This window comes from Pelodiscus sinensis, chromosome 17 (assembly GCF_052426305.1).
Source record: "Pelodiscus sinensis isolate ZL-2025 chromosome 17, ASM5242630v1, whole genome shotgun sequence".
Taxonomy (NCBI): Eukaryota; Metazoa; Chordata; order Testudines; family Trionychidae; genus Pelodiscus; species Pelodiscus sinensis.
This window is the reverse complement of record NC_143068.1, coordinates 6,941,643-6,954,391: the sequence shown is the minus strand read 5'-3', so window position 1 is coordinate 6,954,391 and position 12,749 is coordinate 6,941,643. Positions and strand designations below refer to the sequence as shown.

Sequence of the window (12,749 nt, the reverse complement as noted above, 5' to 3'; positions counted from 1 at the left end):
ATTGTGTGAAGAAATACTTTCTTTTGTTTGTTTTAAACCTTCTGCTTATTAATTTCATTATGAGACACTTAGTTTTTATGTTCTGAGTAAGTAACATTTTCTTCTTTACTTTCTCCACATTAAACTTAAAAGCAACAAATAGCAGCACCTTAGGGTATGTCTACACTACCCCGCTAGTTCATTCCACGAGGAGTAACGGTAGTTCGAACTAGGAAGCCTAGTTCGAACTACCTAGTTCGTGCCGCGTGTAGCGGGGATTTAAATGAGCAGGGGATTTAAAAATGAGCGGGGATTTAAAAATGGCGGCGCCCCGCTTATGCAAATGAAGCCCGGGAAATTCAAATCCCGGGCTTCATTTGCAATTGCGGTATGCCTACATTACCCTCCTATTTCGAAATAGGAGGGTAGTGTAGACATACCCTTAGAGACAAACAAAATGTAGATGGTATCATGAGCTTTCAAGGGCACAACCCACTTCTTTAGATGATATTGTCAATTAGAGTGTCCATGATAAATTATCAGAGGAGTAGCCGGGTTAGTCTGAATCTGCAAAAGCGGTGAGGAGTCCTGTGGCACCTTATAGACTAACTGAAGTGTAGGAACATAAGCTTTTGTGGGTAAAGACCCACTTCGTCAGATGCATGTAGTGGAAATTTCCAGAGGCAGGCAGAAATATGCAGGCCAGAATCAGGCTGGAGATGACGAGGTGGATCCAATCAAGGACTCATAGACTCATAGACTTTAAGGTCAGAAGGGACCATTATGATCATCTAGTCTGACCCCCTGCACAATGCAGGCCACAGAATCTCACCCACCCCTCCTAGAATAATCCTGTCACCTATATCTCAGATATTGAAGCCCTCAAATACTTTGAAGACCCCAAGATGCAGAGAATCCTCCAGCTGTGATCCATGCCCCATGCTACAGAGGAAGGCGAAAAACCTTCCATGCCCCATGCTACAGAGGAAGGAGGATGAGGCCCACTTCTTGTAGCTGATCTGGAGGTGTGAATTCCAAGAGAGCAGAAGCTGCTTTTGTAGTTAGCAAGCCATTCACAGTCTTTGTTTAATCCAGAGCTGATTGTGTCAAACTTGAAGATGAACTGTAGCTCAGCAGTTTCTCTTTGAAGTCTGGTCCTGAAGTTTTTTTGCTGCAGGATGGCTACCTTTAGATCTGCAATTGTGTGTCCAGGAAGATTGAAGTGTTCCCTTACACGTTTTTGTATGTTGCCATTCCTAATATCTGATTTGTGTCCATTGATTCTTTTACATAGGGACTGTCCAGTTTGGCCAATGCTATATACATCTGCTATATATCCCCCTTAGCTGCCTCTTTTCTAGGCTGAAAAGTCCCAGTCTTATTAATCTCTCCTTATACGGAAGTCATTCCATACTCTAATATTTCTTTCCCTTTTCTGTATCTTTTCTAATTGCAATATATCTTTTTGAGATTGTGACCAGATCTACATGCAGTACCTGAGATGTGGGTGTACTATGGATTAATATAGAAGCAATGTGATATTCTGTCTTATTATCTAACCCTTTCCTAAAAATGTGGAATTTACTGGGTCTGATTGCATCCCCTTTGGACAACATAGTCTCACCCTGGTATAAATATGATGAGGTGAGACTTTCATCTCAACTATTATTAGATTACTGAGGACTGTTTCCATGCTCTGGTCAATCTACTGTAACTAGATTCTAATGTAAAAATAAGGCAGCTTTTCCCCCCTTGTCTTTGAAGATGAAAATGAGTTTCTGACACCTACTTTGTATATTTTTGCTCAGGAGCTCAGCTGCTATTAGATAGATAGCAGCTCTCTGTAAAAGCAAAGAGTTGCATGATCAAAGATCTCACCGATTACTGTTATCACCTCTTTACTCCTTGAATTTGGACTTGCCTTGCTTGTTGTTGTTAACAGCACTCAGAGATATGCCCAACATCATCTGTCCTGAAACCCTATGAGAGAAAATTCAAGATCTACCATGGAATCACTCCATGTTTTATAGTACTGTCACATTTGTAGATCCTAATTATGATGTCTCTTTTCCATCCCAGTTCAGACACAATAATAGACTTGGATGACTTGTGCAGATGCATGAGAGTTTATTTTAAAATTTGAGCTATTGCAAATCAGATGCTGCCAGTGAAGGCAAAATACAAGGATTGAATTAAAAGAACCATTATTTCCTAAGAATCCTAAATTATTAAATTTATAACATTGCTATGATTCTCTTGGAATACAACATCTGCTTGCAAGTAGAGCTTGGGAAATGCAGTGACAGAAAATCTCAGGGGAACATATGCAGGAGCTGCCGTTTACATTCAATTTACATTGAGCACGGTCAGGATGGCTACAGCTAAAAATTCCTGCTTTTGAATTGTGCTTTTCTGTCTCAGCTGTGAGAGGCTCTGTGAGTGACACCCAAGAGATGGTTAGTGCCATCTGTGTTCCGAAAGAGAGCACTGCTTCTGCTGTTGCTGCTGTGAACTGGCCATGCTGACAGTCCTTTGGTTAAGTCTCAAGAGATCATCTCAATTTATGGATGCTCCAAGCCATGTTTCACAGTCTGCCTCCATGGTCATGTCCCATGGACCACTGTTTTCCTGCTATTTATTAAGGATATTCACTTTGGGAAATGGTCCCTATGGTCATATTCAGGGCTCGACAAATCACTGAATCTACTTGCCCGTGGTGAGTAGATTTCAGCTGGTCGCCCCATTCACCGACGGCGTGTACATGCGCAATGCGGGTCTTTCGCATGTGCAGTGTGGGGGCTGGCGAGTAGGTTTTACCACCGTTTGTCAAGCCCTGGTCATATAGTTATGTTTAAATGAAGCACACGAGATCTTTTATAGGGAAAAAGGCAGTATGCCACATTTATTGAGAACACAACAGTAACATATGCTTTTCAGTCACTCACACACACAAACACCACACACTGACAGTCCCCCCAACGATGTTATAGTTACCAGTCCAGAGTCTGGATCAATCTAGTGGCCAGCCAGATCAATCACAGAGGGAGAGCAGGGCCTTTTGTCAGTCGCAATCCAATGCTCTTCTGGAGTTGGTGACAAGATTAACCTAAAGTTCCATAGCAAGGCACCCTGCTTTTATAATCCTCCTTTTTCTGTTGAAGTCTATGGATTTTGCTGTGTCAGTCTGTGACCAGTTACTGTTATCTTGTTGACATTAATAATTCCCAAAACATCTCCAAGAGGCTCATCCTGTCCTGGATTGTTAATCAGTTGTTTCTAGGGATGCCTTCACCTTTAGCGCCGTCAATCTGCCAATCTGATCAATTCTTGACCGTGGGTACGCACTAATGGTTCCTCTGACGCCGGTATATCTCTTCACAGTCTGTCTTTTACAGTTTGTCTTCACCCGCATTACCCCCCTTCTCTCGACCATCTGGCTCTAACGATGACCTTCACACATTATCTCGATCACACAGTCTTTCACAAAATTCTTCAAAGGTAAACAGCAGTGCTTTATATTAAGCAAAATCAAAACAATTCATATCGAAGGCCCGGGCCTTCAATATTTCTAATCTCCTTAACATAGACACAATACCAAAAACTCTTGTCTCTTTACTTTCTAAACTCACTAAGCTTTAAAACAAAGAAATATATATCTTACTACAAGGCTTAGTTTAAAGAAATATCAAATGTGATAATGTGTTACCTTAAGTTGTTACATTATTAAACCTAAAATACAAATATAAAAAGAATAAAACTTTCAATTCCAACAATATCCAAAGGGAATCACATGACCAAAGTCATGAGTGGTTCTAACTGTTAACAGTGGAATAGGGGTCCTTCCCTTCTAAGAAATAAAATCCTGGTTTATAATTACGAGCGCATCTTTTAGTAGTGTGTGCGCGCGCACACATTTTATGCGGCATCTGATGCTCATTACGGTGTAGTATAAAGGCAATGGCTATATTACTCTTCTGTGTGGGCAATACAATAAAGCCTTGCAGGAATGTCTTTAAGAAAACCAGCAGAAAGTTTGTATGGTGTAATTACTGGCATCATGATGTTATTAATACAGAAATAGGAGAATCCACCCTATATACTTTCAATTTAAATATCCTCCAAGATTGAGTTTTGCATTTCAGCCATCTGGTCTTTCTGAGGGGCATATGTTTATGAAATCATCATAGACCCTGCACTGCAGAGGGAATGTCACTCCCCTATAAATATATCACCAGAAGCAAACATGCTTCCCCATACCTTTTAGGTCCATACTTGCATAAGGAAAATGATACTTAGCCAACAGAAGCCAAAGGGTACTAATGATCTCTGCAGAGCTGTGCCTTTTCCTCCTCAAAAACAGCTGTCTGGTTGGTTGAATACTGAATTATTCATCGCCTTTATTTTTGCCCAGCTTTGTCATGTTAAACCACCTGAAGGCAATAGCCATTCTTTTTATAAACATTCTGCCATGGTTTATTTTTCAGGCTCTTCCTGAGGGGCAGACGGCATCTTGGGATACAGCCAAAGAAGATGAAAACCGCAATAAGAATAGATATGGGAACATTATCTCCTGTAGGTGCACATTCAAATTAAATTGAGCTAACTGTGTATGTTTGTAAGCATCTGGGTGGAAGGGCAGATATTTGAGAGCCTAAATAAACATGGCTCAAAATGTCCAGTCTTTGAGCAATTCGTTACTTGCAGGCTAAGCTATGATCCTTGTTATGATCCTCTCCTCTTCCCTTCCCTCACCCAGCCCTTGCTGTGTGTTTCAGATTTTGTACTTCAGAGCAAACTCCTGCTGTCAGATTTTCACATTGGACTATGATACCAACAGCCAGGTATCACTACCTACATAGAGTCTTTAATGCCATGGGAGTTCAAGAGGAGACCAGAGTTGAGATGTGGATCAGAGAACAGAATTTTGCCCTTAGAATAGCAGTTGATATTCAGTAGAGCACTCACAGATGGTTTCCAGAGACCTGGTTGCTCACATGGATTGAACTATGTTATTATTTCCTCCTTCTAAATCACAGCAGCTAAAAATGCATGGCTGTAAACACTTCACAATCTTCCCTGATCAAGTAAACAATTGGTATAGTTGTTACAGGGATATTGTGGGATTGTAAATAAGAAGGGAGGTACCTGGGACCCTCTCTCTCTATTAAGAAGTGTTTGGCAGTATGGAAGCTATATTAGAAACTTGGTATTTACAGGTTGGATCTCCCTGGTTCAGCACCCTCAGGACCTGGCTGCTCCCAGACAAGGGAGTTTGCTGAACCAGGAGAGGTCTGGGACTGGGGGGTACCAGTCTCCCCACTGAGCTCTTCTCCCCAGCCTCCTTTCCCCAACCTCCCAGCCTTGCATACCACGGCAGACCTGCCTGAGCTCCAGCAGCCCTGTGAGCTGTGGGCTCAGCAGCCCTGTCCAAGCTCTGGTGGTCCTGCAAGATGCAGGCTTGGCAAGCTCTCCCTTCCCCTTCCCCCCCCCCCCCCCCACTAGCTTCACTGCCCTGCCAGCTGCTGGCTCTGGTGCCCTGTAGATTCTGCTACCCCATTGGCTCTGCCAGCCCCACCCTGCCAACTCTACTCTGAGCTGCCAGCAACCTCTGCCCCTGGTACTCTACTCCAGCAACATCTGTGGTCATGTCAGACCACGTGTGTTGCTGGGTCAGAGTCCCGGTCTACAGAGGTTCAACCTGTAGATCATTGATGTAAGAAACAAATCAAGTAACCCAAATTAACACTTTTTAACAGTCCCATTGAAGCTAGTTGAGTTTTACTAATGTAAAATGAGGGCAAAATTAGGTTTATTCAATCTGTGTTGACCAGGGAAAGAATGTATTTCTTGCAAAGTTACAAAATGGTCTTATGGTTAAGTCCCTTGACTGTGGCTCACCACATTTAGAGTTCATTCTTGCTTCTGGCACAGATTTCTGGGTGCCGTAAGAGAAGCGACTGTCTCATTTCCCTGTTAATAGGGCTAATAATAATGTTTGTCTCATATCTTTCCTCTGTTTTGACAATTTAGATTGAGTTCTTACTCTGGAGAATTTACAGTCCTTTAAAATGTGCTCAAAGGGTGCCTAGCCCAATGCGATGTATTTAATAATAATAATTAGTCAGGTTGGGAAAACACTGCTGAATAAAATAAGCTCTTCCTCTGCCCAGACACTTGGTCATTCCCCAACCAAATCTTTTTTTTTTTTTTTTTTTTTTTTTTAATTCAGGTTTGACTGATTTTCTCAGTAGTGACAGATGGCAGAACAGGGAGCAGTGGGGGAGATCTAGGCTAGATATTAGGAAAACTATTTCACTAGAAGGGTAGTGAAGTACTGGAATGGGTTACCTAGGGAGGTGGTGGAATCTCCATCCCTAGAGGTTTTTAAGTCCTGGCTTGACAAAGCCTTGGCTGGGATGATTTAGTTGAGATTGAGTCCAACCTCCTGCCTAAAACAGGACCAATGACCTCCTGAGGTCTTGTCCAGCCCTGGGATTCTATGATTTTATTCGGTTGGTTGGGTTTGTTTTGTTTGATTTGTCTATGTTCCAGTTAGCTGGGTATAATATGATGCAGCAATAGAATAAAATAATGAGTCTGAGCCATAACCCTAGATCTAGATAGTTTCCATCAGCCTGCTGAGAAGATCTAGATTTGGATCCCAAGTTTATGGCTCAGGCTCATGTCTAAATAGAATGAACACACTATAAAGAAGGGGGAAATTTTAAAAATTGAACTAATACTGTAGCTTTAGGGAACTTACCTTTCATGAACCAAAATCCACTAATAGTAATTTTTCCCAGCTTCCCTATCTGTGGTACCAGTAATGTTAAAAACTCAAGGAACAGGTTGTTGTTGGGCATGCTATATAGACTGGTTTAGAAACCTTTCAATCCAAAGGAACAATTACAGGTTTGAAACAGTGTTCTCTTTAAGCTGAGGGGCCGCACAGGTTCACAGGTGATTAATTAACCTTGCCCAGTCAGGGTGGGTTGATTAATCACCTGTGAAGCTGTGCTGCCACAGGAACACTGGTTTGAAAGGAAATCAGGAATTCCTTAATTCTATTTCCAATTGATTTACTCTGTGGCATTGGGCAAGTCACTTAACCTCCTTGGTTCTGTTTCTCCATGTGTAAATTGGAAATGGCAGTACTGGGGTGAATATTTGCCCAGTGTTTTTGAAGAAAAAAGTGCTATTTTATTTATGAGTGGTGTGTGTAATGGGGAAAATATGTGAGGTAATTTTGAATAAGCAGAGTGCTGAAGATGGACGACAGAAGCAACTAAGCTATAGTTACTTCCAATTTAAGTCTCAAGAGATCACCAAGGCTGTGTCTAGACTGGCAAGTTTTTCCGGAAAATCAGCAGCTTTTCTTGAAAAACTTGCCAGCTGTCTACACTGGCCACTTGAATTTCTGGAAGAGCACTGACGATCTCATGTAAAATCATCAGTGCTTTTCCGGAAAAACTATGCTGCTCCCATTTGGGCAAAAGTCTTTTTCCGAAAGACTTTTGCGCAAAAGGGCCAGTGTAGGCAGCATAGTACTGTTTTCTGCAAAAAAGCCCCAATCGTGAAAATGGCGATCGGGGCTTTTTTGCGGAAAACTGCGTCTAGATTGGCCACAGACGCTTTTCTGCAAAAGTGCCAATCTAGATGTGCTTTTCCGAAAATGCTTTTAATGGAAATGTTTTCCGTTAAAAGCATTTTCGGAAATTCATGCCAGTGTAGACGTAGCCCAAGTGCAGTGCATTGGGAAAATACCCATAGTGAAATCAAAAGTTGAATGGGAAATGACACTGTGGGGAAATGTTCACAACATTGTATGCTTGAAGTTAATTGAGACTGTTAAATCGATGCAAATTATTATTTAAGGAATTATTTAAGAAAAGATTAATAATCTGAGATTAGTAGACACTATACAGAATGTAGAAAGAATAAATGCAGTCTGACCCTTGATGCAAGGCAAAGAGCTGGCCTCTGTGTCTATGAAGAAGTGGGTTTTGCCCATCTACATGTTTTGTTAGTCTTTAGGGTGCTAATGAGTTTCAAGCAGTTAGCACTTGTTGATCTGATGTTCAAATCCCTTGTCTTTGATAGGACATGAGACTGAGAAACTCCTTTTTGTAGGTAAAAATTGCTTTCCTACAATTAAAGTCACTCTGTCTTCTTTTGACATTTTTGGTTTGCCTAATTACTTAAGGAATTTCTTTTATAGTATTTTTAGTTTACAGGGTCAATAAGCTAAAGGGAATTCTAATCAGATCATTATTACTGACAGCTATTACATCTGGCAGTTTTTACTGAGTTAAAAACATCTTTCAATGGGTCATTGCTTCTTCCATTTAGAGAACCCATCAGTCATAACACTTATTCTTATCAGTCATCCCACCCATTACAGAAAATGTTTGCCGTAACAGGAGTCCCTTATCAGTCACACAAGTTTGTTTATAACTTATTTATGTCAACACTTTTTTTTCAGTTTGACAGGTCTTTTCCCAAAATATGTATATTCCTTCAGATTTGGAGGGACCAGCCATAATGAAGTACAGCTCAATACTTGATCACATGAAGTGCCTGAATCTAGGTCACCTATAGGCCAAGGACCAACACTCTGTCCTTAGAATTCAAACATGCTCTTTTCTAATATCATGAGGAGTTTGGAAGAATAGTTCATATGTGAAGGAGTTTAATATACAATAAAAAGAGGACTCAGAGAATTAATATTTATTAACTGGTACGAACAACTAGGATGACTTGTTGTCTGACCAAGCATTATGCTACCTTTGGCTGTAAATATAAATACAGTAGGAAAGAGAAAGTGACATTTGTGAATTTGGAAATACAAAATGTAATCAAAGCTAAGAAAGATGTGTCTGCAAGGTATAAAACATCCTAATATAAACTCAGGTCCAGAAGCAAATAGGAAAGATGAGTCAGAGAGGGTGAAAAGGGACAGATAAAAGGGGAGGTAGCAAAAGAGAGGAAGGATGCATGCAAAAAAGCTTAAGATAAATAATGAATTTGAGGGGTTTCCCCTCAAATACATATTGAATGAAGCGAGCAGAGGAGGAGACAATAGACCTTCTAAGAGACAGAAAGGAGAATTTAGTAACAGAGGAGTTAGGAAAAGATAAATGGAATGAAATTCTTTGCTTCACAATTTCCTAAAGGGAAAGAAAGTGCATAGGGAAAAAGGAGAAATCTGAAGAGCCTGTTCCAACGTCCATTGAAGTCAATGGAGTTTTGTAGTGACTTCAAGGACTGAATATTGCATCAGACTTTATAATGTACCTGCTGTGCAAAAATGCCCAGAGAGGAACAAAAAAAATTAAAGTTTCAACTCCCACAACACAGCAGCGGATTCTACATAATAAGTTCTATATGGGCCACGGGGCCAGGAAAGTAAGCACTAGCCAGGAAGCCATTCCAGAAATAATGAAATATTCAGGTATCAAAAGGCATCTTTCTCCCAGACTCACAGGTTCTGGGCAGCAGTGTAATGTCCCCTTCATTACTTTTCCTGAGCCCGCACCAAGAAGCCTGATGCTATTGGTTGAAATGTGTGATCCCTTTGGATGGAGCTCACAAAGCACATAGCAAGAATTAATGATGCTTCTAGCAGTTCCAGTGCTGGTATCTGCTGGGGCTTTATATTTTAGTTGTAGAAAATTAGTAGCTCCCATTCATGTCAGTGGGAGTTATCCATATACTGATTTAGGAGAATAAGGCCCCTGGGATGGAAGAAAATGGCCCTTCCTGTGGCTTCTTTGCTGGTCCTCTCAGCTTGACTGTTGATTAACTTCATTGGGAATTGTGCCTAAGTATAGGCAACAAGATCATATTCAGAGAAACAATAGATGACCTGGAAATAGAACCCCAGAGTCTTGACTCCCTAAAGGCCGATCACGTGAAAGAGATATGTCCTCATTGGATACATGCTATAGAATTCAGTGCAAACAAGATGTCTCAGGGAATGGTGAATAAAACTCCTGCACTTTTATCCACAAGCTTTAACTTTCTATTTGAACCACAATTTGAACTTAACTTGCCAGAGGTCAATCAATTTCCTATCGGAACACACTAAGGCATGATTTTGTGCAAAAACTTGCTGCCTGTCTACACTGGCAGGGAGTTCTTGCGCAAGAACACTGATGTTCTAATGTGTGAAATCAGTGCTTCTTGCACAAGAACTATGATGCTCCCGCTCAGGAATAAGCCCTCTTGCGCAACTGTTCTTGTGCAAGAGGCCAGTGTAGACAGGCAACATGAATTTCTTGTGCAAGAAAGCCCGATGGTTAAAATGGTCATCGGAGCTTTCTTTTGCGCAAAGGCGCATGCCAGTGTAGACGCTCTCTTGCGCAAATACTCTAACACAAAAACTCTTGCGTTAAAGAGTATTTGTGCAAAAACTTGCCAATGTAGACATAGCACAAGAATCAAGAGATCCAGGTTCTAACTTCAACTGACTTGTTGAGTGACCTCAGGAAGGTTACAGGTGCCTCAGTTGCCCCATTTTAAAAAAGAGGCTATTTGCCTGCCTTTAAGGGAGTACTGGTGTACTCATTATTATTAGTTCATTAATGTATTGTTCACCTTCTACAACAAGGTACAATCCTAACCGCTTTGCAAAAGTATTGGAAAAATGTGATTTAAAAGATTAGTTATGTAAAGAATTCCAATTCCCCTATTAATATGAACCCAATTCCCCTATTAATATGAACAAGATTAAAGGCCCCACTTCCTCCTGAAAGGTAAGACATCATTAATATTTATGATGTTTACCATGTACATAGTGGTGTCTGTCACACCATTCACTCTACGAGCAAAAAATTTCTCCCATGAGAAATAAAACTGACCATTATCAATGGTAAATAGGTCAATGAAGGGATGATAGGAGTTACTATAGAGAACTTTCTGGGTGTCTGGCTGGTGAGTCTTGCCCACATACTCAGGGTTTAGCTGATCGCCATATTTGGGGTCAGGAAGGAATTTTCCCCCAGGGTAGATTGGCAGAGGCCCTGGAGGTTTTTCGCCTTCCTCTGTAGCATGGGGTACAGATCACAGCTGGAGGATTCTCTGCATCTTGGGGTCTTCAAAATATTTGAAGGCTTCAGTATCCGAGATATAGGTGAGAGGATTATTCTAGGAATGGGTGGGTGAGAGTCTGTGGCCTGCACTGTGCAGGGGGTCAGACTAGATGATCATAATGGTCCCTTCTGACCTTAGGGTCTATGAGTCTAAAATCTCCTTTCTGTAAAAAGTTCAATGAGCTGTTATGACTCTGATCCCACAAAAGTAAAATTGAGCTCATCGTATATTTCAGTGGGTCCCAAAATATAATTGGATGTCAGCCTAAATGCGTCTTCATTTTTAAAGTTTTCTTTGTTTAATGTGAAACTGTTTCTTCATAGCTTATTTTTCGTTACAGATAAAGTAGCAATTTACCTTTAAAGGTAAATTTAAATAAAAATATTATTGTTTATCACCTTTTCAGTCCTTCCCCATGTATAAATGATTACAGGTGCTTCTGCTGCCTCCCTTCTTAGACATCTTTCAGGGATTGTCCACTAGAGCAGGGTCATAGACAGGGTGAGGAGGGTAAAGGGGGCAATTGCCACAGGACATGATGATTCAAAAGAGCCCAGCTGCTACCATGGCATCAGAAGTCTTGTGCCCTTCAAATTGCCTCCAGAGCCCCCGGCAACACTATCTGGGAAGCGCTGAGGGCTGGCTGGAGGAAGCATGGCGCAGTCTCCAGCCAATGCTGAGGCTAGCTGCCCCTAGCTCCACCCCTTCCAGCTGAAGCTCCACCCCTCCTGGAGGACCTAGAGCTGAGTCCCACTCCACACAGAGCCCATCAACATCTGTCACCAGCTCTGCCTTAAGAGGCTTAACTTGTTATTCTTTATAGCTGTAGCAGAAACATTTGTTGTTATTTTTCAATTACATTGATGTAATAAACTAGATGTTCCAAAGGTTCTGATCTTCTTGTGTAGTCTCTAAATGTATTATCTCCTCCCTGCCACTTGCTACAATTGTTTTAATTTCTGTTGCTATATGATTCTCACTAGCTTGGCTCCATGCATTGAGAACAATTGTCTACAGTAAATGTTGTGTATTGCTGCCTTAGGTACAGTCTAATCAGCTCTTTGTCTTTGTAAATTGCTCTTACCAGAAGTTCTTTTGTCTCTCCAACCATGTGGTTAAGTAGAATGCCTAATGTTCCATAATGTCCTGGTTTAAGTATGACTAACTTTCTAAAACTGGGAGCAATGTGGGGAACCTGAAGAAACACACATGTACTCACTGCATCCACAAAAAATGTATTTGTGAACCCAGATCATATAACTTAACTCATGTCTTCTCAACCTGCTTAAACATTTTGAGCACAATTACGGGCTGTGGCCATGATGGTGTACCTATATTTGCAGGGTTCATCAACAAACTATTGGATTTTCTGTCTCTCTCCCATAAGAAAATTCATTGCGATACATATCCATATGCATCAGGGCCTTAGTTTCCAGAACTGGTGTACACGTGTCCACTTATAACTTGAACCTGCTTCCATTACAATCAGTGGTAAAGCATCTCCTGACTTCTGTGATATAGGATCAGCCTTAGTTTGTATATGCAAATACTGTGATTATGATAATGGTGTTTGTGGCAGCGTGAGCACTCCCCATCACTAGAGTGACCTCATTCCGGGATGCACACACCTCCTCCTTGGCCACAAGGCAGTTGTCCATCTCTATAATCCATGATACTTC

At 41.2% G+C, this 12,749-nt stretch overlaps 1 protein-coding gene across 4 annotated transcripts in view; it reads left to right on the top strand.

The window, feature by feature from the left end:
• Positions 1-12,749, top strand: part of PTPRT (protein tyrosine phosphatase receptor type T) — a 1,034,103-nt gene that overhangs the window by 946,264 nt on the left and 75,090 nt on the right. For all 4 annotated transcript variants that reach the window (XM_075901353.2, XM_075901347.2, XM_075901351.2 and 1 more), the window contains one exon: positions 4,464-4,551. In XM_075901353.2, the coding sequence (XP_075757468.2) occupies positions 4,464-4,551 (88 nt within the window). The remainder of the gene's footprint in view (positions 1-4,463; positions 4,552-12,749) is intronic.